Consider the following 27,333-nt stretch of genomic DNA (forward strand, 5'->3'; position numbering starts at 1 on the left):
TAATCATTTGACCTATTTAGATCTCAGTTTCCATCTCTGTACAACTGGAAGGTTAGACTAGATGGCCTCTGAGGTCCTTTCCAGGTTTAGATCTATGGTCTTGTTATTCGAAGTCTCTTCTTCTACCTGGCCCTCAGCTTTGTCCTCTATAAAATGGGGGGGATTGGAATAGATGGCTTTTAAGGTCCCCTTCAGCTCTAGATCTTTGATCCTATGAAGATGGATTCATTAGATAAACAAAGCTGGACCTGATTCTCCAAAGGGCAGCAGCTGAGATCCTGTCTCTATAGAAGCCTACCTTTAGCTGCCCTGGGATACAAATCCCAGGTACATTTTGGGCAACCAAATTTAATTGGTGCTATTGACTATCCCTCAAGTCTATATTTCAGGTCAAGAAGAATTTTTCAGGTGCCTACAGAGTGCTGGCATAAAAGGAAAATCAGTAGCATCTTTGTGGGAATTCTATCTAATTACTGTAATTTAGAAGTTTCTTGTGCTTTAGAAGTTGCAAGACCGCAGTGTAGTTTGATTTTTTTTAACAATTGAAATCGTGGAGGTTTTTTTGGGTGGGGGGGTAGGTGGGTTGCTTTTTATTTCTGGTGGACCCCTCTTTGGCTCTTCCTCACTCCTAGAAATATTTCATGAGTGAGACAGTCATCCGGTGCCCTGACTTGTGAGGTTTGATCCTACTTCCTGCCCTATCATGACTTCTCAACTCTGAATGTGTCCCTTCCTTCTACCCTGTATACTGGCCACCCCCAGTGCAGGGAGCATAAACTTTCTCTCTATCTCCTCTTCTCCAGGTGATCAGCAGTTCTGAGAAGCAATAACTTTGTTTGGAATAGGTGGTCTCCTCGGTCCCTAGTCCCTCCCCCTGCCCTGCCGAAGCTCACTATGAAGCCCCCATTTCCCTGTCTCCCTGCCGCTGTCCAATGGTACCTGCTTCTGAAATTGCCATGGAGGCTCATTCCCCTATGGGAACAAACTCTCGGCAAACATGCTGTCTTCACAAAGAATCTGAACATTCCACCTTAAAAATCCGACCTCATGCAGGAGCTGAGCCGATACCAGCAGTCTTGCCCTAAGCTCGGGGACACACTTAGGCTGCCTCCTGCCCGAGTCAGGACTAGGCACCAGGTGAAGGCAGGTTTAGGGAAGGGAGTGGGGGGCATATCTATCATCCCTTCATTCAATGAGGAGCCAGAGACTCCCGAAAGGATTTGTCAGCTGATCACCAGGGGGTAGTGGCTTCAGGGAGGGCTGCCCCCATGGGGAAGTGAATTGGGAGGGTGTCTGGGTCCGCCGCAGCTGTTAAATACCACCCCTGGAGCAGGTCATATCTCATCAGTGTGGCATTGGCAGCTGGAGAGGAAGAGTGTGCTTGCGTATAGGCGAGATGGCAGAAGCAAATCCCCCGAGAGGCAAGATGAGATTCAAAAGGAATGCGGTAAGGGTTCTCGCTGCTTGCAGTCCTGGAAAGCCTGTGCCCGAGTTCATGTGGAGGGGTAGCTGCCGCATGGTGCAGGCAACGCTTTAGCACAAACTGCTGAACAGACGAACTGGGCTTTTAAGGACAGAGGGTGAGGATGGAGCTGCGTGCATTTGCATGGATTGTATTAGTGCGCTGGCCGTGGTATCTCCATGAAATGCCACACAGCCAGCTTAATTAAATGGACGAGGTGGAATACCATTTCAGCATCTAATTCAAATCAAGTTTGTGGGGAAGTGCCATTAGTCATGGTCTTTGGCCCGGACCGCATGAGCATTCTGCAATCTTTTGGCAGAGTAGCCCTAAATTCTGAGGTTAGAATAATATCTAGCAAAAGGCTTTCGTCTTTCTTTCACAATGCTAAGACGTAGTGCAGCTCCCTGGGAGAAGGCCTTGGCAAGATTTTTATCAACAGCAGCAGTTTCTGGGTGTAACGACATACACTTAGATAGAAAAAGAAAGCTGCGATGATTTATGTTCAGTCTGGCTGCATGCAGATTTCTGATCTTACAAATAGACTAAATATATTTATCTAGGTCTGGACTCTTACCAAGCCCTTCCCTGGACCAAATCTCATTTGGTCGGTAGGAAGTGAGAGGTATTGCTGGTACTTCCCCTTAAGGTGCTAACTTTTTGATCTGGGTCCTGATCTGTATTAAGTCCGTGGAACCCATCCTGGCTCCTACATCTTTTCCTCCCTGCATTTTCTTCTCATTCACATGCTAACCTTTCTCATTTTCAAGGCAAGGTTGCTTTCCTGCACCCCATGTCTCATTGAGAACTGTCTAATGGCATTTGCACAGTGGCCCAGTGGGGTCATGAATAATTCAGTGACAAAGTCAACCTGTCAAGCAAGGTCCAACTCGTGAGAAAATTGCCCGGCAAAATGTGGAATGAACTTCTGACCCTGCTGTTTAGTTCCTCCCTTTTCACTCCCAAGTTTGGTCCCAAGATAAACTTTTGAAGACTATAGGAATGTCTTTCTTTTCTTTTCTTTTCTTTTTTACTTAGGAAACCAAATATTTCTACAAGGTTACAAATGATTGTATAATAAAGGTATTCTTCTTTTCTTAAAGTTACTTACAAAGTTGCCAGAAGGAACTTCCTTGGGCATTAGCAAAGTCCCCAGTGCATTTCTGTAGCCAACTTGCTGCTGCTGAGCCCCAGATTTTTGGTATCCGGGCACACACCATACTAGGCTGCTAAGATGAGTTTCCAGTGGTGTGGAGCCATTGTTCTTCTCTGTCTTTGCTACTAAAAAAGTACCACAAGGTGAGTTACTCCATAGGCCAGCTGCCAGGTGGACAGCCAGTCTTGGTAAAGGTAAGGAATATGTCCCAAGGGCATTGCTACTTTCAAATAGTTGTGGAAGGCTTTTTCTAAGGAGTTTCCTTTTGGCAGATTTGTTTTTGCTTCGGTTGCTTTTCTGATTTCTTTTTGACTCTCACTCTTAAATGAGATGTTCTGGTTTGATACCCTGCTAGAGGTGATGGTGAATTACATACCTAAACCCATGCCTATCTCTCAGCCACTTACTACCTGCATGACTTCGGGAAAGTCAAAGTGACCTCTCTGGATCTTTGTCTATAAAATGAGGGGACTGGACTAGATGTCTGAGATTCCTTTGAGTTCTAGGTCTCGGATCTTCTTCAGTTGCTGAACATTTCCCAGACATGGTTTGGGCTCAATGGATGTTTTTTGGAGTTAAGAGCCTACCAGGAGTGGGGAACCTTCAGCCTCAAGGCCACATGTGGCCCCCTAGGTCCTCAAATGCAACTCTTCAGCTGAATCCAAACTTCATAGAATAAAAGTGAAGTTTGGATTTAGTCGAAGGGCTGCACTTAAGGACCTAGAGGGTCACATGTGGACTTGAGGCCACAGGTCCCCACCCTTGGACCCTAGCCTGAAGCTGATATGGAAGTGGTTTTATTTGAAGAGTTGAGGGAGTGCTTAGAGATGGATTGGACCTGGAGACCCTGAAAGAGGGACAAAAATTTGTGGGGAAAGGCTCAAAGAACGTTTTGGCAGAATTGGAGCACAGATGGTGGATCTCAGGGATGTAGATCTCTGAGGTATCACCCCATTGATCAAAGGAAACTTTTCTGAATGGCTTAGGAATAATTTGTGTTTTTTTCTCTCTCCTCCCCCCTCACCTCCCACTTGGGGGCAGAGGAAAATGCAAGGGAGAGAATTGCAGTGGCATGGTACCAATGATAATATCCCCTGGAGGCCTAGGATCATAAACATTTCCCTAGCTCACTTTGGGGATATAGTGGGGTAAGATAGCCAAGCTTTAACGGAGGTCAGTAATATGTCATAATTCTAAAATGCATTTTAAATGATCTCGTGTTAGAGTTTTTTGGACCATAGATTTAGAGAAGGAAACTTAGAGCTCATCTAGTCTGCTTCCCTAATTTTACAGATGAGGAAACCAACCCAGAGTGATTTAAAAGACTTGACCAAGGTCATACAATGGGAGTTTGATTGCTGAGATTCAAACCCAGACCTTACCCTTTGACTATAAACATGACCCAATACACCACATTGCTTCCTTTAAGACACGCTCCATCTCAGTCAAGTACGTTTTGAGCAATATTTTCTTTGCCATTTGATAGATGCTGAAGCAAAGATACTGTCACTGAGTACCAGATAACAATCAGAGATAATTTCCTGTGTGTTCTCGGCTAGTCAGCTCTGCCTTTCATTGTTTACAAAATGAAAAGCTATGGGCCCAGACAATATGACTGTGTTGTATAACCAACCCATTTATAGATATACTGGGTACTTAAAACATATTTAAAATCCTAAGGAAGTTCAGCCCTGAATAATAGGAGGGCATAGTAGTAGTCCCAGAGAACAGGTAATGAAGCATATCTACCCTCTGTCTGGGTTCAGGTGAGATTACTAAGGCAGAATGTTGTGTACATTGTCAGATGTGGTCATTATATTGAATGTGTTTGCTTAACTGTTTTTATTTCAAAGGGAAGGCTCAATTAGTGTGATATTGCTAGAAATAACTATAATGGAAAATTGAAAGACCTTACTCAAATTTAATTTTAAGACTATAATGGAAGGGCTTCAGTTGTGACTCTGTTGGAGAGTTTTTAAGAATGTTAAATGGGGGGCAGCTAGGTGGCACAGTGAGTAGAGCACCAGCCCTGGAGTCAGGAGGACCTGAGTTCAAATCCTGCCTCAGACACTTGGCATACTTACTAGCTGTGTGACCTTGGGCAAGTCACTTAACCCCAATTGCCCTGCCTCCTCTCCTCCAAAAAAAAGTAGAAGAATGTTAAATGGAATTAAATTATAATGCACTGGAAAGAGTGCTAGATCTGAATCAGAGGACCTGGGTTTGAATCCTGGCTCTCCCACTTTGTATAATCTTGGACAAATCCTAGGATCATAGATGTAGAGCTGGAAGGGGTCTCACATACCATTTAGTCCAAGCCCTTCATTGTAAAGATGCAGAAACTGAACCCCAGAGATACTATGATTTGCTCATTGAAGGTCCCACAGGTAAGTGTGGGATGTGAGCCCAGATCTTTTGGTTTCAAAGATTCCTCTTTCTTCTGTATCATACTCCCTCCCAAATATTTCACCTCCCTGGGCTTTAGTTTCCTCATCTCCAAAATGGGGGTTTGTGGCTAAAAGAGTCTCCCAGCTCCCTTTTAGCTCTATGTTGGTAATTCTGTGACCTTCCATAAAAGTCTGCCTTTGGTTCCTGATTGTAGTTTGGGAGGTGACCCTGGGTTTTCTGATGCTCTACCAGCAAAACACAGAAACCTTGGCTGGGTCTAACCAACTAGAAAGGCTTTGTGTATGAGACTAACTATAGACTCAATGTGTCCGTTGTCCAAATTTAGTAGGGAGAGGCCTTTCAAAACAAGTTTAGCCAGAATGTAGCTGATTCATTTGTTTGTTTTGACCACAGCAATTCCTGAAGCCCATTTACTAAGATAGGTTGTCTACATTGGTGGACTGACTCCCTTCACATGGAATCCTAAATCATGAGATTCCTCATCCAGGAATTCCTTAGACTGATGGAATAACAAACCTATGAAATCCCCATCCCTGTATTCTTATGCAATAGTTGATTCCCCTCTACTCTGTTTGACCTGGGCACTTAACTAGAAAGAATACCGAGACTCTCTTTAAGCTCAAAGCTCACTTTGGTAACATCTGCCAGATCTTGTGCTCCATTAGCATATTCTTTGGAAACCTGAGATCACCCCCATACCCCAGTGATGCCACCACCCGATGAAAGTGTTTTAGTTGTAGGCAAAAGGCCTGGAAGGAGTTGAAATCTTTGTCAGTAGAGGGAATTACATACAAAATGGTGGATTCTTAGGTCCTTCAAAATATAGAATAAAGAGTACTAAATGTTGTTGGCTGACACCTGACAGTATTCAGCCTGGAAGAGTTACCCTTTAGGAAGATCAGATATGCTGAGACAAGTCAAAAGGGCTGACCTGGTGGTCAGGAGGTGGAAAAACAAGAACTAGGTGACATAGTCCCTGATTTGAAGTCCTTGGATAGAATGTCTGGAGCATAAAGGTTATCTGATTTACTTATATCTTTATAGCATTTAGATGTTCAGGTAAGGAGAGCCATGAGAATGACCCTTGCTTCCCCCACCACCCTCCATGCCTCTAAATTGTCTCTTCTTTTGTGCAACATGCGCTTAAAAAGTAGTTGATCCATTTCTAGAATGCCCTTGGACTTTGGACCGACTCTTTTTTTAATTATTATTTATTTATTTAATATTTTTAGTTTTCAGCATTGATTTCCACAAGAGTTTGAATTACAAATTTTCTCCCCATTTCTACCCTTTCCCCCACTCCAAAAGGCATATATTCTGATTGCCCCCTCCCCAGTCAGCCCTCCCTTCTGTCACCCCACTCCCCACCACCCTTTTCCCTTTCTTGTAGGGCAAGATAGATTTCTATGCCCCATTGCCTGTATATCTTATTTCCTAGTTGCATATAAAAACTTTTCTTTGAACATCTGATTTTAAAACTTTGAGTTTAGACCAACTCTTAATGGATGTTTTCTAGGATGTGAGGTTTTCATTTTTTGGGAAATTGAAATGACACTTCGTTCCCTATCACCTACCTGATAAGAGGGCCTCAGAGCTACATGTCCGGGACTTAGAAAATTGGTGTCCTTGGCCTAAAAGAAAGTAACCATTTATATTTGCGTGTTTATTAAAAAAAACATTTATCAAGGACTTTTGTTTGGATTTTTTCAGTCATTTATGGAAGTTCTCACCCGGAATTGAGGTTTCGCTTGCAACAAATGAAACAATTCATACCAGGATCACATCTGATATTGTAAGATTCTACCCTTGTGGTTCCTGTATCTCTGACAAGTGGAAAATAATCTAATCTCTAGGTTTTTTTTTGGTCTTTGAGTTATGCTGTTTCTGTGTCCTTTTCACTGACATCACTTTAGTCCTGGTTCTTTGGAGTCTTCTGATTTCTCTCGCACAAGTTCATAAAATCTTCCTGGGTTTCACTGAGTTCTTCTTTTTGTCATTTCTCATTGCTCAATAAGACAATTGGAGTGTGGTGGATAAAGAGCCAACCTTACAGCCTGGAAGACCTGGATTCAAGTCCTGCTTCTGACACACACAAGTGCTCTAGGCAACTCCCTAAGACTTTATATTACAGAGAAGGTACTGACCTCAATTAGCAAAGAGAGGTTCCTCATCCGGGAATTCCTTAGACTGATGGAATAACAAACCTATGAAATCCCCATCCCTGTATTCTTATGCAGTACTTGATTCCCTTCTACTTCCAAAGCTGGCTTTGCATTGTTGTGGAACTGAGATGACAAAGTAAGAGTCTTCTGAAGTTGGTATTAACACAACAACAGCACTCAGGGTGGGATTATCCCATTTACAAATACTTCATGTGTTTTCTCCCTTTTTTACTTCTTTATCTGTTAAAATTATCTTACTCTTTATTATGACCTCTACCAGAGGGCCTGGGTACATTTATCCCAGAAAGGAGAAGCCTTAGGTGTTATATGATAGCTGCCTTCAGAGATCTGAAGTGCTGTTCTGTGGATGAAAGGTTAAGTTTGTTCTGTTTGGCTCCAGAGGGCAGAACCAGGAGCTATGGGTGAAAGTTATAGGGAGGCAAATTGAGGCTCATCAGGTAAAGCTTCTTAATAGTGAAGGCCAGCCAGAATGGGCTTCCTCAAGGGGTGCTGGGTGTTCCCTCCTTGGAGATCTTCATTTAGAGGCTGGGTGATCATTTGTTGGCTATGTTAATAGTGAGGATTCCTTTCTTGTATGGGTTGAACTAGATTGTCACCATGATCCTTTCTGGCTCTTAGATTCTGTGATTGTGAATATGGAAAGTAAGAAGAGCTTAAATCAGACAATTAAAAAATAAAGGTTAGGTGGGAGCCACGGGGTGAGCGTTTGCATGTTAGGAAACTATTCCTCAATCAGTTAACCCAAATATTGCTGGGAGTACCATCCATATGCTGTGGGGTCTGTGGGTGGAGGTGGGGCCTATGGGGAAAAGTGAGGTCCATAGAGATGAGGAGGGGAACAGGAGAGACCTGGAATTGATATGTGCTGACAGATGTACTGAAAGTCACTTGCATGGAAAAAATCATTGACTTTGTGGGAGTTTACCAAGGGAGAGGAAATAGATAGATGATAAGATTTAAAGGAGAAGCTTGGGAAACATGAATATTTAAAGTTTGGGAAGAAAATGAGGCAGTCAGTAAACTAGCATTTATTAAGCACTTACTATGTGCTAGGCACTGTGCTAAGTGCTGGGGATACAATAAAAGACAAAAACAGTCCCTGATCTCTAGGACCTCACAGTCTCATGGGGTAGGGTAGGATGAAACATGAAAACAACTATGTACAAACAAGTTATGTATGGGATACATTGAAGATAATCCTCAGGGAAGGCACCAGCATTAAGGGGGATCAGGAAAGGCTTCTTTGCAAAAGATAGGATTTTAGCTGAGACTTTTCTCTCTCTTTTTTTAAAAAAAGTATTTATTTTTAGTTTTCAACATTCACTTTTATAAGATTTTGAGTTCTAAATTTTTCCCCCTGCTCCCCCCGAAAAAGTCATGCAATCTGATATAGGCTCTACTTGTTCGATCATATTAAACATATTTCTACCTTAGTCATGTTGTGAAAGAAGAATCAGAACAAAAGGGAAAAACCATGAGAAAGAAAAAAAAGAAAATAGTATGTTTTGATCTGCCTTCAGACTCCATACTTCTTTTTCTGGGTGTGGATAGCATTTTCCATCATGAATCTTTTGGAGCTGTCTCAGATCATTATATTACTCAGAATAGACTGCTAAGTCTATCAAAGTCAATCATCACACAGTGTTCCTGTTACTATGTACAATGTTCTCCTGGTTCTGCTCACTTCACTCAGCATCAGTTCATATAAGTCTTTCCAGGTTTTTCTGAAATCCACCTGCTCATTATTTCTTAAAGAATAGTATTCCATTACATTCATATACCACAGCTTGTTCAGCTATTCCCCATTGATGGGCATCCCTTCGCTTTCCAATTCTTTGCTACCACAAAAAGAGCTGCTATAAATATTTTTGTACATGTGGGTCCTTTTCCCATTTTTATGATCTCTTTGGGATATAGACCTCATAATAGTATTGCTGGATCAAAGGGTATGCAGTTTTATAGCCCTTTGGGCAGAGTCCCAAATTACTCTCTAGAAACTTGAAGGAAGTCAGGAAAGCCAGGGGGCAGAGATGAGGGAACAAAAGGGACAGAAGAGACAGTCAGAGAAATAGGAGACAAAACAGGCAAATGAGAGATTCATGAAGGAAGAGAGTGCTGTGATGGGGCACTCATACAGATCAAGTTAAGAAGGTAGTTTTTGCACTTAATGAGCCTTGTGCTGTTACCGTATGTACTCCTATTTTCTGTCTTCTCTCTCCACCTCTGCTTCCACTCCAACATTTATGGAGGACCAGAAATGGCTCCTGTTCTGCATGACTCTTCTATTTTGGTATGTTTTTTATAGCATCATTCTTCCATCCAAGTCTCCATGAGCCAAATTGACCACGTGTTGATCCCAGTCTGCTTCACTTGGGGTTACCTTATTGACCTAGGAGCAGGAGAGGTAATATTTCTGTGTCTCTTCTAGATGGGCTGGCCCTAGAAATGAAGTTGCTGTGGGGATTGGAACTTCTGATTTCAGTCTCATTGAAATGGGTCAGCCTCTGTCTAGACAAAGCCTACAAGCTGCTTGTTGGGCCTCCTAAACTTGGCTGCTCATATTGAGAATGGTTAGTAGATTGGAAGATCCCTGTATCCAAGGAAGCTAAAGCATGGAGATGCTGGCTCAACAGACCTCCTAAAATTAGCCTGCACTGACGGATTTTGCTAATGTAATTAAACTGGCAAAAGATGAAGTCTTTCATCCTTTTAGAAGATTTTTTTTATAAATACAAATTTTTGTGGGATTTTTTTTGTCAAGTAAATTGCTAAATATTTTGAAAGAATTAAATCAAGAAGGTGATTTTAGGATGAAATAATGAGGAGTTTTTTTAATGAGAATGATCTGATTAGTATGGAATAATCTTCTGAAAAAATTCTGTGGGTACTTGGTGCTTAAGCTAAAAGATGGAGTCAAGCAGTGCAAGGCTGTTCTCAATGTTCCTCATACCAATGCCATCCTAGCTGATGCCAGAAGTTTCTTTCTTTTCCCCTTCCTACTCTCTTCCCCCATTCTAGGTTCAGGCTATCTGCTTGGTGAGACTAAGAAGAGCTACCATCTCAGCCTCATTGATCCACCCTTTCCTCCTCCAACCCCTTTGGTGGGAGAAGTTACCTTTGGTTCCTTCTTAGAGTAGATACCAGTCTTCCTCCATTCTTTCCTCCACCTCCTCAGCTGAGGCCTACTGAGCTACCTTCCCTCCTGTCCAAAGTGATCATGCCTTTCAGGTTAAGAGTCTTTCTGTCTCCACCTCTCATGTTGGAGTGGAGTGTGGCTACAAATTTGAGAAATTAACCAATGTTGGGAGTTTCCCTTTCATCCCTCCTCCTCTGGATTAGACTTTGTGGCTAAGATTCAACTTGATTAAATTAAATTCAACAAGTGCTTACTGTGTACCTACTAAGTGCAAAGTAGTTTGCTGAATGTTGGGGATATAGAGACAGAAACAAAATAGTCTCTGCCTGTTAGGAACTTATATTCTACTGGGGAAAAAACAGCATGTACACAGATTACTAAAGACCAAATCTAGACAGAATAATTTTGGGAGGGACTGACAAAAGGCTTGAACTGAGCTCTGAAGAAAACTAGCAACTGAAAGAGTCTAGAGTGAGCATTGACAGTGTTCCATGAGTGGGGAACAGTCTGAGCAAAAGCACAGAGGTGACGATGAAATATTATGTATGGATAATGGCAAGCAGGCCAATTTGCCTGGAATTTAATGCCAGGCAGTATTAGGTAATCACTGTGGATGGATAAGCTAGAATGAGGTTGCAACGGACTTTCATTGCCAAACAAAGGAATTAGTTTAGATTTTTCCTAGAGGGAAGCTTCTTGAGTAAGGAAGTGGCATGGTCAGACTTCTAATTTAGAAATATCAGTTTGGCATCTGTTTGGGACCTGATGCCAGATGGGCGCCCAGAGCTCTGAGAGCTGGATTCAAGCTCTGCAGTCCTTGCTATATCCTCGAGTCCTGGAGTTTCACCTTGAGTGTGGTGAGAATCCAGGAGTGCTGAATCTCCCTGTCCCAGGCTTCCAAGAGGAGCTATGATTCTCTTAGGACACAAAGAACTCAGGTATATTTGGAAATTTTTTTTTACTCTCCTGGATATCGTGGGCCCTCCTGAAGAAACTTGTGGAAATGTATGTTTGCTTTTCTTATTAATTTTTTTCTTTCCTTCTTTAACAGGTTGACTATTTACCTCTTTTCCCCCTCTCAAATAAATTCCCCCTTCCCTTTTTCTCCCCTTCATTCAGCTAATCTTGTTCAATAAGTTTTTGAATTTCATTTTTGCATCCCTTTCCAGACAATACTTCTCTCAGTCTCTTCTTTATCCAGACTTTCTTTCTGTCTACTCTAGACCCTCACTCTCTGGTTCATGACTCCTAAAATTATCTAGCCTTAGTATTCCTCAGTATTTCCTAAAGAATCCAAACTTCTGAGGTATCCATTCTGGGTTCTCCCCTTTGGCTGCTTCTGCCTTGTAGAGCTTGCCCCATGGTTTGCCTTTTCCATTGGGCCTCACTCCCAGAATAATGCCACTTTCTTTAAGTGACAGAGAGAACACTGCCACATGGTTGCCTTCCTCCCTATTCCATCCCTAATTATGTGGCTCACTACTGCCCTGTACCCTCTCCCTGGTTACTTTCTTTTCCAGTTTGCCTCCAAATTTCCTCTCTGGGTCCCAGTTGTCCCTGGGAGTTGTAACTCCCCCCTGCCCTAAGGTTGGACTAGTGGTCTTTTCAAGTGCCACATTCCCCAGGCCAGAGGTGGGGAACCTGTGGCCTCAAGGCCACATGTGGTCCTCTAGGTCCTCAAGTGTGGCTCTTTGACTGAATCCAAACTTCACAGAATAAATCCCCTGAATAAAAGGATTTGTTCTGTAAAACTTGGACTCAATCAAAGGGCCGCACCAAAGAAACTAGAAGGCCACATGTGGTCTCAAGGCCTCAGATCCACCACTCCTGTCCCAGGCTGTATCCAGCACAAGGTTCCCATCTCCCTTCACAAAACATCTCTCTTCACCCATAGGAGCATTAATCTGTGGCACCCCTTCCCACCACCAAAGCAAGGCTTCCCTCTTTCACATCCTTTTCAATCCTTCCTTCTCTTACTGAGGGACCACAGGGGTCACCTTCCCCTCATTGCTAGCCCTTGATTTGACCCAGGCACATCACACACTCCTCTCTATCCCCCGTTCCCTTCCCCTCTTCCATACAGCCTTTCATTTTGTAATGTAGCCCCACAAAACACATTATTCACCTGTAGGCACAATGCCAGAAAGTTCTGTCTATATTGCCCTAGGCTTACTTCTCCACTATTATCTCCACTTGACTTGTGGATTTACTCTTATCTCTTTGTGTACATTTAGAAACAAATCTCTTCCTGTTCTCTGTGTTACTCTGTTGCTGTTGCTATCTTTGGCTGCTACATTCATTCATCCTTCCTGCATTTTGCCAGGACGGTTATCTGAGTTTTCAGAAAGCAAATAATCTCTTCCGATCTGATTTTCTAACAATGTTTCAAACTCTTTTTCAATATCAAGGCATTTTCTGTTCCAGTTAAACTCACATTTGCAGAGCAGATCATCGTGGGCTTCTTCCTGAGCTCCAGTGCTCTTCCAAACACGGTGGTCCATTCCCTCCTGAGTTTTCTGGTGGATGCAGAATAGTCTTGTGTTATTGAAATTTCCTTTCCTTTGCATTTGGAATTCTTCCTCCAGATAACTTAGAAAACTTATAAAAGGTAATCTTTGAATTCTTTTAAATTGTATTTCATTTTCTGTATTCAGAAATTCTGGGCAATTTTCTTGTATTATTTCTTACATTATGGTTTTCAGGTTGTTTTGTTTCACTTGTGTTATTCTGGGAGATTGATATTCCTTAAGTTGTATCCTGTATTTGAGTTCAGTATGTTTTGATTGGCTAGAGAGTAAATTTCTTTTAATGTTATTGTTTTTGGCTTCTCTTCTTCTAGATTATTCTTCATTTCTGTGTATTTGAACTGTAATTATTATTCTTTCTTTTGTTTCTTTGGTGAGATTTGTCATTGCTGATTCAGGTTTTTCTATTCTACCAATTATTTTTTACGTAGAGGCAACAAATTCTGCTGTCATAATTCTTATTTCTTTTTTTTAAACCACTCAGGAAGAGTGTGTTGTGGTTCCATGTTCTCATGTTTTACAGGGTCCTTTGTCTCATCAAGTGTTGATTTGTTTTGCAGTATTTATTCATAGATTCCTCAACTTGTTTACTAGATCTGGAGGCCATATTTCCTTCAGTTGTTAATTAATGTTTTCCCTGTTGATTTGTCTGTTTATTTTTCAGGTCTTTGATTTTTCTTCTTCCTGGGATCTTTGGTAATTTTAAACTCCCCCCCTTTATTTTCCGTTATTGCTCACTTTCCCTTCCATCTGTTGGTTTTTTCACTGGAGGGTGGATCAGTCAGTCACTCCTTCAACATTTATTAAGTGCTACTATGTGCCAGACACTGTGCTAAGTGCTGGGGATACAAAAAGTGGCAAAAGACAGTCCCTGCCCTCAAGGAGCTCACAATCAGATGGAAGGGAAAACAAGCAAACAAGTATGTACCCATAAGAAATGATTAAGAGAGGGAAGGCAGTAGAATTGAAAGGTTGGGAAAGGCTTCCTGTAGAAGATGGGATTTTAGTTGGGATTTAAAAGAAGCCAGGAAAGGCAGGAGGTAGAGATAAGGAGGGAGAGCATCCAGGCATGGGGGACAGTCATAGTGAATGCCAGAGCCAGGTGATGGAGTGTCTTGTTTGTGGAACAGTGATGAAGCCATTGTCACTAGATCAGAAAGTAAGTTAGGTAGGTATAAGAAGACCAGAAAGACAGGAGAGGGATAAGTTACAAATGGCTTTGAATGTCAAACAGGAGTTTTGTATTTGATCCTGAAGGCTGTAGATAGCCACAAGTTTTTTGAGTGTGTACTGAGTGTGGGGTGACATGGTTTGATCAAAGCTTTAGGAAGATCACTTTGGTGTCTGAATGGGGGGTGGATTGGAGTGGGGAGACTTGAGGCAGGTAGAACTACCAGCAGGCTATTGCAATAGTCCAGGCATGAGGTGATAAGGGTGCGTACCCAGGTGGTAGTAGTGTCAGGGGAGAGAAGGAGGTGTATTAGAAATGTTGCAAAGGTGAAATCGGCAGGCCTTGGCAACATCTTGAATATGGGTGTGTGTGTGAGAGATAGTGAAGAGTCAAAGATGACACCTAGGTTCCAAGCCTGAGAGCCTAGGAGGATGGTGTTGACCTCTACAGTAATAAGTAAGGCAGGAATGGGGTAGGAAAGATAATGAGTTTGGACATGTTTACTTTAAGATGTCTGCTGGACATCCAGGTTGAGAAGTGAGCAGTTGGAGATATGAGATTGGAGGTCAGCAGAGAAATTAGGGGCAGAATAGGTAGATTTGAGAATCATCAGCATAGAGATGGTAATTAAATCCATGGGAGCTGATGAGCTTACCAAGTGAGGTAGTTTGGAGGGAGAAGAGAAAAGGTCCCAGGACAGAGCCCTGTGGGACACCTATAGGCCATGATCTGGAGGAGGATCCAGTGAAAGAGGTTGAGAAAGAGAGGTCTTATAGGTACAAGGAAAACCCAAAAGCCTAGTGAGAAGAGAGTATCAAGGAGGAGGGAGTGATCAGCAGTGTTAAAGACAGTAGAGAGATTGAGGAAAGGCCATTGGATCTGGCAACTAAGAGGTCATTGGTAACTCTGGAGAGAACAGTTTTGGTGGAAAAATGAAGGTGGAAGCTAGATTGTAAGGGGTTAAGAAGAGAATGAGAGGAAAGTGGAGGCCCATATTGTAGAATTTAGCCACAAAGGACAGAAGAGATATGAAACAATAGGTAGTGGGGATGGAAGGAGCAAGCAAGGATTTGTTTGGGTTTTTTTGAGGATAGGGAAGACATGGGGATGTTGGTAGGCAGTAGGAAATGAGCCATTAGACAAGGAGAGATTGAAAGTGAATGAAAGAGTGGAGATGAAAGAAGGGGCAATCTATTGCAGGAGATGCGATGGTGTGGGGTCACTGGAGCTGGTAGAGGGATCAGCCTTAGTGGGAAGTAAGTCCACCTCATCATGGCACACAGAGGTGAAGGAGAAGAGAGCTGCAAAAGGCATCTGAGGGTGTGGAGGTGAGAAGAGGGAGTTCACAGTGAATGGCCTCAATTTTTTCAGTAAAACATGAGGCAAGGTTCTCAGAGCCTCTCAGCCTCCTCCCACACTGGTCAAGTCACAGTTCACTAGCCTAGGTCTCTGCTCCAAGTGACTTTTGGGGTGTAGAACTAGCCCTAGCTGGACACTGGGCTCTTTCTCTCAGTTTCAGTGGAGTGATGCAAAGCCTCTTCCTTCTATCACCTCCCACCCCACTGTATGGTATCCTGCCATGTTCCTTCACTTCCTTAATTCTCTGGACTGGCAGTTTAGACCACTGCCATGCTGGTGCTGCTATAGCCAGGGGTGACTTCTGTCCTTTGGAGTTTGGGTCTCTGAGACTCTGGGAGGAGGGGGGAGGTTGGAGTGTGGGCTTGAGCTTTGCTTCCAGCCCAGATACATGTGCTGCCCCGTTCCCTTTGTTCCACTGCTCTCCCATAGAGATCCTTCTGTAGTAGAATGCTGCTGTGACGTTGGATGCTGAGGCCCTAGCAGATTTCCCTGAGGTACTGGAAAAGGGCAGGTGGTACCAGGTATGAGGTGACATTTTTTTTGCAAGGTCATAGGTCAGGTCCTGGGGTTGGCTAGTGCAATCTCACTGTTGGCAGTGTGGTGTGTGGTGGAGGAAGGGATACTGTGTGAGCTCATGATAGGCCTCAGTTCGTGGAGGTGGTTTTTTTAACCTTCTTTTGGGTTCTGGGTGTCCTGAACCATCAAAGCAGCTGAAACTGCTTTACATGTACTACCTAATTTCTGTTTGGGAGAGGTTTGAGAAGTCGTGGAGATTAGAGGAAATGTCGAGTCCTCCATTTTGTTGGTTATGTGACTTTCAATTGATATACATAGTTTTCTACCTTCCTACCCCCTCTCCACAATATGCTGCAGTTGACTTTCTACTTCCAAGCCCTTGGTTAGCAGGATTATAGGGGAAAGTCTGATTAAAATAAAAGAAACAAAATGGTACTCCTAGGATGAGGGGCCATTAAGTCTCAAAGATGGATTTGAGTCCTTAGAGTCAAGTAGAGTGATTATTATGCAACATAAGGTTGTATTCAGTGAAACATGATGGGAGGGACCAAAGCAATCACCTCTATAGTCCCACTATTTTCTGCCTTGATCAGACCCCAGCTGGTAGATTGTGTCTAGTTCTGGGTACCACAGTTTAGGGGCAGATTTTGGTGCGGGGAGTGTGTCCACAACAGAACAATTAGGACAGTGAGAACAATTGGAGCGCATAGCTAGCATGTGAGGATTGAAGTAGCGGGATATTTAACCCAGAGAAAACTTTAGGTGGGGCATCACAACTGTCTGTGGGTAGCTTAAGGGTTGTCAAGAGGTGATTTGTTCTGCTTGGCCCCGGAGGGGAGAACTAGTTTGTAATGAGTGTGATTTGCCAAGAAGTAAATTCGATTTCCTTGATGCCAAGAAAATTCTACTAGTGAGAGCTGCCTGCAAGTAGGACGGGCAGCCTCAGGAGGGAGAGGGGGCTTTCTGTCACTGAAAGTCTTTAGGCAGGGGCCTGGTGATTGCTTGTTGGGAGTGTTATCATGGAGATTCTTGTGCAGGTGTGGGTTGGATCAACTGCCCTTGGAGGGCCCTTCTAATGTGGAAATTCTGTGCTTCTTTGTCATTACCTCTGATTCCGGACTCAACTAACTCCTCTCCTCCCTCCTTCTCCCTGCTTCCTGCAGAATTCTAAGTCAACTTTGTCCAAAGATAGATTCTCTCAGTTTGATTTTCTTAAGTGCCCTGGCTGCCACAGCCTCTTGGCCTAAATACAATCATGGAGCTGGTTTCACTCCCTCCTTTCTATGTAGCCATGGCCTGGTGGAGGCCAGGGACTCCCATCTGAACTCTCCTCAGGCTTCTTTCTCCCCATTGTCTTGCTGTTGGGGGGTCAGGGATTAGAGTTCAAACTTGACTCCTAAAAGAAGCTATGAGAACAGTGATAATAATGGTGGCTGAAATGTTTATAGTGCTTGAGTCTTAAAATTGGTAGTACAGGTATTTTACAGATAAGCAGACTGAGGCACAGAGAAGCTAAAGGACTTATCCATAGCCATACAGAAAGGATTCAAACCTGAGTCTGTCTTGACTCCAGGCCCACTTAGTTTTTCTGTTGTAGCAACCTGCCTTCCCCACAGAAAGAGAAACTCGAAGACTAAGAAAGCTAATGAATGCACAAACAAATGAGGAAAGGATTGGAGGGGGAGGGCCCAGATGCTTTCTGAATGCAGTTTAGGGTCCATTTTATGACCCATTTTTTACTTTTTTAGATTTAAATTTCAATTACTAAGCATTCATTTTCTCTTCCTCCCCCATTGGAAAAGAAAGAAAGAAAAGCTAACCCTTGTAACAAATATGTATAGTCAGGTAAAACACATTCCCTCATTGGCCATGTCTGAAAATATAAGTCTCATTCTGCATGGCTGAGCAAGTCAAAAGGACGACTGGAGGGTGGTGGGTGACAGCAGGGAATTTAAGGAGAGGATCATGTGAGCTTCAGAGGAGCAGAGGTGATTGACTGATGGCAGCAGAAAAGAGGGCTGGAAGGGTCCAGTGGGCCAAGGGATTTGCAGGTGTATCCTTAAGAGCCAGGTAGGATGAGAGGAGCAGCCCATTAAGGAGGGAGCAGGCAGAAGGCCAACTCTGAGTTTGTGCGAGGTAGAAGGAACACTTGAAGAAAAGAGTGAGCGTGTCAGGGTGTAATTATTTCTGATAGAATGGTGTTCAAGTAGATAGCTGATTGGGGAGGAGCTGAGCTGGGAAAATGATGAGAATATGATGGGGAAAGGGTCTTGTTTTGATCGAAATATCTCAGGAAATGTCTATCTTAATGTATGTTGCTAGGTTTTATATCCTAAAATACCCTTTGTGATCTTTAAAAGAGTGACACACAGTATGGTTTTCTCCTATTATTAATTGCAAACCTATTGTCTTTCAGCTACATTATAGGTTAAATTGGAACTTGTGGACTAGCCTGGGAACTGGTCTTGTCTCCATGGAAAAATGTGTTCTGAGTTCTAGACATATGACTCACTGTTTAAGAAAATATAACATGAGGTGCAATTCTCAATTGCAAGGGGTTCTAGTCAGTGATTTGTGTGTTTTGTGAGCCTCTCCCTACAGGCTTCATGACTCTAATGTTTTCTGGGAGTCTCTTGACTTTGCCAGTGACTGTCTTGCTGACTCAATGGCTGAGGGAGGGGGAAGGGAATCTCCTGACTGGTTTTTTTTGTTCCCAGGCCTCTTTTCCAGGGAACTTGCATTTGGTTGTGGTCTTGAGGCCCACAAGTTTTATCCAACGAACTTTCACAGACATTGGCTTTCGGTTCAGTCAAGATGATTTCATTCTCAAATTGCCGGTAAGAGTATTGTTTTTTCTTTATAAGACTATTTTCAATAAGTGTGTAAACACTCTAATTCTGAGTGAAGACTTCACACTCTCCATTTAGGGGTTCTGCTTGCCTGGCAGCAAATAGACCATTTTAAAGAGTAGAAGCTAAAATTGAAACCATCGGGAAATCAAATTTTAAAATATTTTGATTTTTAAAAAAATTATTTTATCAACACCTTAGCTTTTCTTTTCATAGTAATTTCTGGATATTATCTCCCATCCTTGGTATTAAACCTTCTCTTATAACAAAGTAGTTGACCTTTCCCCCTTCAAGATCAAAGAGAAAGAATTGAATTGCTTAATATTTTATAAAATATGTGAAAACATTCATTCCTTTTTTTAAACTTGTCATTCCTTCAGCAATTTAACAACCATTTATTAAGTGCTGGGCATAGTTCTAGATACTGAGGATTCACAGATAAAAACAAAACAGTTCCCTGCCCTTAAGGGGCTTACCATCTCCTAGGGAGATGCAACCTAAGTAAGTAAATGCAAAGGACCTAAAAAGTAACCCAGAGTAATTTCAAGAGAAAGAGATCCCTAGCAACTAGGAGCGTCAAAGGCCTCATGTAAGAGGGGGTACTTGAGATAAACCGTGAAGAAGCTAAGGATTCTGTATATGAAGGACAGTTATATCACTGAAGATTCTTTTATTTCTTTTAAAGAAAAATATGTTCTGGGCTATAAAGTACCTGGAGCTTGCAGCCTAGGAAATTACAGAACACCCTGATCTTTTTTTTTTTGGTTCTAGCTTTTAGTATAGCAGTAACAACACATATTTTATAGTACTTTGCATATATTTTATCATTTGTACCTCACAATGGCCCTGTGAGGTAGGTAGTAGAGGTATCATCATCTTCATTTAAGTGACTTGTCTTTAAAAAAAATGATGCTTAGGGGCAGCTAGGTGGCTCATCAGATAGAGCACCAGACCTGGAGTCAGGAGGACCTGAGTTCAAATCTAGCCTCAAACACTTACTAGCTATGTGACCCTGGGCAAGTCACTTAAACCCACTGCTCCACCCCCCCACCCCCCCAAAGGCACTTAAAAGTGTTGGAAGCAGAATAAACATAGAGGGTGCATTGTAGTCAGTGCAAAGGCTTGTCTATTTGCCCATTGTATCCCAAGCTTCCTGAGGGCAGGGACTGTTTTTCAGTTCTGTCTATGTGTCCAATATTGGAGTCAGGAAGATCTGGGTTCAAATTCCTCCTCTCAAAGTTCCTACCTTCGTGTAACCATGAGCAAGTCACTCGATGTCTCTGAACCTCAGGCAAATTCTAACACATTATCTACTAAGTGTTAGGCTGGGGCTTCTGCAACTGTCATGTTTTGGTATATTTAATGAAGGCTATGGACCCCCTCTCAGAATTATGTTTTTAGATGCATAAAATGAAATACATAGGATTACAAAGTAAATAGATTATATTAAAATAGTTATCAAAATATTTTTCAAAAAATCCTAATTTCATGAACCCCAGGTTAAGAACCCCTGATGTAGAAGGTCTTGATGTATTGGGGTGTGTGTGTGTGTGTGTGTGTGTGTGTGTGTGTATGTAGTTTCCACACAAATCCCTGATCCCTGGGTTTTGTGGGTTAAGAACAAAATAGTGATACTATAATAGTGATAAAATAAGTGGAAAACAACTGAAGTTGGGTCCCTCGAAGGGGTTAGCCATTCTGCTCTTTTTTTCAGCAGCACCAGGATGAACATAGAGGCATTGGCCCAGCACCCCTTCCCTGGGTTTTGTCTGATTAGGGCTCTTAAATACAGGTATCCCTTGGGTTCTATCACTCCTTTCTGATACCTCACCTTTGACAATGTTATGCTTTTGGATGAAGGAGATTTAAGTGTTTGATGGGTTTCTATGGCAATTAATCTCATTTCACAGAGGAATGTTTTTTATAAAATAAAAACTTATATTGCTTTAAGAAGGCAACGAATTAAGGCAGTGTGTGTATGTGTGTGTGTGTGTGTGTGTGTGTGTGTGTGTGAGAGAGAGAGAGAGAGAGAGACAGAGAGAGAGAGAACAAGCAGAACTTAGAAAAATTTATTTTTTGCTGAAAAAAATTCATGTGAAATGTTGTTTTCCACATTCCTTTGAGGACTCCAGTCAAAGGAGGGTTAACAGCATGGCATTCCTTGTCCCCACAGGTTGTAATGCTTAGTTCTGTCAGTGACTTACTGAATTACATTGACGAGAAGCAGTTAACCCCTGAGTTTGGAGGCACTTTGGAATACTGTCACAGCGACTGGGTCATCTTCAGAACAGTAAGTCCACTTAGAGCACGGGTTCGGAACTGTTTTGTGTTCTGGACTCCTTTAGCAGTCTGGAGAAACCTATGGACCACCCCTCCGCCTTCTCAGAATGTCTTTAAATGCATAAAGTGGGATTGCAAGGGGTTACAAAGGAATCCAATGATATTGAAACACAGATATTAAAATGTAAAAAAATTCATGATTCTCTGAAATCTGTCCATGGATCCTATCAACCTCAGGTCATGATCCTTTGATCTAGAGCATCAACCCTAAACTAAAAGATGATCATGAGGCTTCTGAAGCTCCTTCCGTAATTGATTCTTTTCATGTGTATGTGTAGGGGTGAGAGGGGTAGAATGGGTTAATTTCATGTGCACAGCCATGACTCGAGCTGGCCAAATGGGGCTTTGTCCCAGGGTGCTTACAACCTGGGGTGTTTGTCTTTTGGCCTCCATACAAATGGCTGATACTCCTTAACACCTTAAAACTGACAAATCATTTTTTGTACTATAGAGAAGACTATAAGTATAATCCCTGTAAAAATGGTCACCACAACTTAGAACCCAGATGTCCAGAGTTTTCCCCTTGTGACTTTGTTTTATTAGTGTCTAGGATTCGTGCTTTATCTGGAAAAGATGAGAAATGAAGCCCAGCTGCCCTGCATACTGCATAGAGGACTAGATAGAAGGCTGGGCTTGAGTTAGGAAGACCTGGGCTGGAATGTTGCCTCTAGTTACGCAACCCTGGGCAAGTGAGTTAACCTCCCTGAGCCTGTTTCCTCATGCTTGAAATGAAGGCAAGGATAGCATCTACCCTCCAAAGTTACATTGGGACGGTCAAATGAACTATTGCATGAAAAGTGTTTTGCAAACCTTCTAGCCCTATGTGGATGTTAGCTATTATTCTCCTTCAGGCATCACATTAGGATAAAAGAAAACCTGTGTCTTGAGTGCAGGATTTAAAAGACTAAAGAAGCTGTGTATGGCCATACTTTGTCTTTTACACGATGTCACTAAACATCTACCTTGCCCCATAGAATGCTCATTTCCTCAGGTGTCCAAGTAATAAAACTACCAAAATTTGGAATATTTAAGGAAAGATATTTAAGAAGAGGGAGACTCATGAGGTGGGCATGAGCGTTAGCATCTGCTTAGCCTCTTTGTTATTTACAGAGTCAAAGAGTTAGTCACTTGAGAAAACAGGGCTTCCACTGGGAGGACACATATTACTGGCACATGTAGAGGAAAAGTGGAGCATGTTGGCGAGGCTGTTCTGATGATCAAACTGGACCTGACTTAACCATGATCCCTTCACAGGCTATTGAAAATTTTGCCCTGAGTGTGAAGGAAATGGCTCAGATGCTGCAATCCTTTGGGACCGAGCTGGCTGAAACTGAACTGCCGGACGATGCTTTCTCCATTGAACGAATGCTGACAGTCCGTACTGAAAAATACTTACAGTTAAAGGTAATGCTAGTATTTAGGGTGCCATAGGTTTTCCTTTCTTTGTAAAGAAAGCAGGTGCCCTTTCTGTTACAGATTGGCTGTTCTCTTCCTGCCCTACCCTCCTTCCTTCTTTCTCTCAGACCTATTTTTTGTGACATACTGAAAGATGAGGCAATTCCATTAACCCTACTATGTGCTGCTAGGTACTGTATGCATACAAAAACAAAAGCAAAGTAGTCCTTGCCCTCAAGGAGCCTACATTATACTGGACAGACCCAATATGTGTACCAATTAAGTCAGAAAAAAGTATATGCAAAACAATACAAAATAATTTGAAGATAGTGTGATAGAAATGGAGTCACAAAGACCTGGGTTTGGATTTTTCCTTAGAACAGAATGCTGGTATTGAGTATTGGGAAATATCTAGGCCTCAATGGGCCACTCACTGCTTGTGTGATGTTAGATAAATGTTTCACCTCTTTGGCCTGGTTTGCTCATATGTAAAAAGAAGGGGTTGAATTAGATACCCTCTACGGTCTCCTCTAGGCAGCTAGGTGGCGCTGCAGTGCCCAGAGCCCCTGGCCTGAAGTCAGGAAGACCTGAGTTGAAATCTGGACTCAGACACTCACTGGCTATGTGACCCTGGGCAAGTCACTTCACCCTGTTTGCCTCAGTTTCCTCAGCTGTAAAATGAGCTGGAGGAGGAAATGGCAAACTGCTCCATGAGCTTAGGTTTCCTCTAGCACTGAGATTCCAAGATTCATAAGATTTAGGTGAAACCTTGAATGGCCATTTATAACTAATCCAGTTTTCAGATTATCCTTCTCTATTATAGACAATCTTTTAGGTTTTCAGATGGAAGGTGATGTTTTAGAAATTTAGACTATGAACATTGGTACTGTGGTCATTATGTTCTGCAGAGATGCAAAAAAAAAGTAATTCTGGGTTAACAGTTTCTCTTTCTTCTGTACTTAATTTATCCTGTTAGCTTGGTAGTATACACTGATAGTGTTAGAGTTAGCGTCAGGAAGCCCTGAGTTCAAATTCTGCCTCAGACAATTACTGGCTAGGTGACCCTGGTCACTTAACCTTTGTTAGTCTTAATTTCCTCGTCTGTAAAATGAGAATAAAATTGATAAAAATTATAGTACCACCTATCTCCCAGAGTTGTTATGAGCCTCAAGTGAGATAACATCTGTAAAGTGTTTTGCAAACCTGAAAATGCTTTGTAAATACTATTTATTAAATAGGAGGCCCCCGAAGCAATCATCATTGGTAAACGTTGCACCAACTTGAGATAGGTCCCTGCTTCTGTCTTTAGAAGCACACTCTCGTTGGTCATTTAAAGCCCTTTACCATCCGGCTTCAGCTCAGTTTTCCAGACTAGTTCTGTATCCCTTGCTTTCACCCAATCTACATTCTTACTCACCTAGCTTACTTGTTCCCAATTTGTGATCTTCCACCTCCCATCCCCTGCCTTTGCATAGGCTGCACCCCATGCTTGGAATGCACTCACTCCCTCCTCACTTTTCCCTTTTGGAGTCCCCAGATCCCTTCGAAGATCAGCTTAAATGCTTCCTCCAACACAAGATCTTCCCTAATCTCTGCCAGTTGTTGCCACTTCCCTCTCAAAATTGCCTTGTACACACTTCAGAGTTGAATGTATATGTAATTTTAACTGCCAACAGAATGTAAATTCCCTGAGGGCAATGATTGCTGTTATTTGTGTCTTTGCATAACCAGTGTCTGGCACGTGGCCTTGGAACATGTTGTTTAGTCATTTCAGTTGTATCCTGTTTGGGATTTTCTTGGCAAAGGCAAACAGGCTAAAGTGACTTGCCCAGGGTCACATAGCTAGTAAGTGTCTAAAGCCAGATTTGAACTTATGAAGGTAAGTCTTTCTCACTCCAGGCCTGGCACTCTATCCACTGTGCCACCTATATGCCTGGCATATAATATGTGCTTAATAAATGTCTATTGAGTCATCAGACTAAACAGAAACAGTGAAAGGCCTTCTCTTCTATGGATTTAATTCTGTAGGGCAGACCACTTCTGTCCTCGATTGAGGATGTTGACTGAGGAGACCAGTATCATGAACACAATGTTCAACCAGAGTCCGCTTTAAATGAGACACTGGTCCCTAGAACCTTTCTTTCTTTTCTTTTTTGGGGGGTAGTTGGGGTTAAGTGACTTGCCCAGGGTCACACAGCTAGTAAGTTTCTGAGTCTGGAGCCTTGCTTTCAAGAAGGCTACTGATGGCACAGCTTATGGCTCCTGGGGAGATGCTATTTAATGCATCAGTATAAAAATCTTGTTACTCTCTGTTTAAGGATCTTCCCAAACATATACCCTGCAGTAGCTGAGCTATATTGTACTGTAAGCCTTTTAAGAAAGCTGGCTAGATTGAAAGCCTGGCTAGCAGAATTGTCAGGCAGGGCAGGGCGGAGCGGAATAGGGGTGGGGGATTTGTCAAGGGTAGCAGTGCTCCCTTTTGCAAAGTGAAGTCATTATTTTAATTTTAGTTACTAAGGATGATATAAATACTATTGAGAGACAATTTGGCATAATGAATGGGAAATCAGGAAAAATCAGGAAAATCAGAGCCTGGGACATTCTCACTATCGAGGTCCCACATCTTCAGAGCCAGGATACCAAACATTGCTTCTTGGATGGAAGGACAAAAGAGGGACCTATAACTGTAATGAGGGTGCGCTTATTAGAACTAGGGTAATAGACTATGAGTGAGGCTGACTTAACCTTGAGTCACTGGCTGCCTTTGACTAGGATTGTTCTGAGAGTATGGAGCAGGCTGCTGCCTACAGGTGGAAATTAGTTAGCCTGTAGAGAGCCAAGCTGTTACAGTAGGTTGGTTTTCCTTTCAATTTTGCTTCAAGAATATATCCTTGTGACTCAATGGAGGCAAGATATGAGTTGATAAACTTGAGGTTTTTCAAACAAATTTCCTCTGCTCTTCTTTTCCAGGAAGAGATTATAAATGTTATGAAAGAAGGCGATACGCTGCTGAGGACCCTTGATGTGCCTAACACCAAAGAATCAAATGAAGAACCTCCTCAAGAAAAATCCGGAGATTGGGAAACTGTTAGTAGGTTAGTACTCTGTTTTTTTTAAATTCAGTTCCATTTGATGAGCATTTATTAAGCACATATGTATGTCAGACACTGTGCTACTGTGCAGCGACATCTGGGATGCCAAGACAAAAACAAAAGAATCCCTGCCCTCAGGGACTTTACTGTGCAGAGGGCAGCTTTATTAGAATTTTGAAGGGAAAGCCAGATTCTTCTGCCCTGCTGTCCTAAGTACAGAGGTTTTCTTGGGTGTCCCTCAACCTTCCACATGTTCTTAGTGGACATTAGTGGTGATTCTTATGGCAAATTGTCCCTGATGCAGCAGGATTTGGTGCCTGGATTCACATTCCAACTCAGTGTCTTACTTTCCCCATCTGTCAAATAAGGGGCTAGATTAGATGGTCTCTAAGGTTTCTTTGAGTGCTAACATTTGAGAGTCCTAGGAAGTCCTGGAAAGACTTCTGGTTTTCTATCTCTGTGCGGCATCATTTGCCCCTATTTCTCAGTTGCCAAGGTGAATTCTTTCTCTGGAAAATGAGTGTTTCACACGCACACACACACACACACAGAAACTAATAATCATTTTTGGACTTTGCTTTGTCAAGATTACTTGCTCAACTGCACGAGATGGAAGTGGCTTTTGATGAATTTTGGGACAAGCACCAATTCAAGATGGATCAGTATTTACAACTCGGGAAATTTGAACAAAATTTTATAGAGGTACGTTAACCTTATTGCTCTACTCTTGGGAGATTTTAGGCATTTTCAATGAGATAATTTTGCTATCTTCGCACCCATGTTTCACTTTCCCACCCCAGACTTTGAAGCAAACATAGTGATTTGATGCACTTTTAAGTTTCTCTATCACCACGGTCAATAAAAAGAGATATGAAGTTCATTGAAAGAACAATTAGGTGTTTCCAAAAAGGGTTGAATAATTAGTAATGGGTAGTATTTTTATAGCACCTTAAAGTTTGCAAAGGGACATCTGTACTTTGTTCTGTGTGACCACTCTGTGAGGTACATGCTATTATAATACCCATTTTACAGATGGGAAAATTGAGGCTCCGAGAGGTAGAGAACTTTGCCCTGGGTCACATGGCTGTTAAACATCTGTGGTGGAATTTGAATCTAGATCTTCCTGGATCTAAACCTAATAGTTGATCTTCTTTTTACTATGAACGGCCAGACTCAAGGAGTAGTCGACATCAAAAAAGGTATGGCTGGTTCATGGCTAGACAGCAGTTTGTCTGAAAAGTACCTGAAGGTATTAGTGGATTGGAAGCCTCACATAGGCAGCAGGGTGATACAGATGCCAGAAAAGCTAATGGGTTTCATTTGGAGGGACCCAGCTTCTAGGAATGGGGAGGTGATAGTCCCACAGTCCTCTTCTATATTCTTCCCACATTTGGGGATTGTGTTCAATTCTGGATATCACATTTTAGGAAGGACATCGATAATCTGGAAGATGTCCAGAAGAGGGCAACTCAGAAGGCAAAGGGCCTTCAGTCCATGCCATGTGAGGATCACTTGTAGGAACTAGGGATGGTTAGCCTGGAGAAGAGAAGACTTAGGGACGGCATGTGATGTCTTCAAGGTTTCAAAGAGTTGTAGAAGCATAGCTTTAGAGGAGAGAGACCCCAGATGGAGCCATCCGCTTGAATCCCCTCATTTTATGGCTTTGGTCCAGGGTCACACATGTAGCAGGTACCAGAGATTGGTAGGGTCTCTGACCCTAAATCCTTCTACATCACGAAG

General features: G+C 42.4%; 1 protein-coding gene across 1 annotated transcript in view; it reads left to right on the top strand.

Moving 5' to 3' along the window:
• Positions 1–27,333, top strand: part of MCF2 (MCF.2 cell line derived transforming sequence) — a 118,960-nt gene that overhangs the window by 31,324 nt on the left and 60,303 nt on the right. Inside the window, exons 8-12 of the mRNA XM_036739808.1 lie at positions 18,635–18,754; positions 20,940–21,056; positions 22,361–22,510; positions 25,472–25,596; positions 26,181–26,295. Coding sequence (XP_036595703.1) covers positions 18,635–18,754; positions 20,940–21,056; positions 22,361–22,510; positions 25,472–25,596; positions 26,181–26,295 — 627 coding nt within the window. The remainder of the gene's footprint in view (positions 1–18,634; positions 18,755–20,939; positions 21,057–22,360; positions 22,511–25,471; positions 25,597–26,180; positions 26,296–27,333) is intronic.

The sequence above is a fragment of the Trichosurus vulpecula genome, chromosome X, assembly GCF_011100635.1.
Source record: "Trichosurus vulpecula isolate mTriVul1 chromosome X, mTriVul1.pri, whole genome shotgun sequence".
Taxonomy (NCBI): Eukaryota; Metazoa; Chordata; class Mammalia; order Diprotodontia; family Phalangeridae; genus Trichosurus; species Trichosurus vulpecula.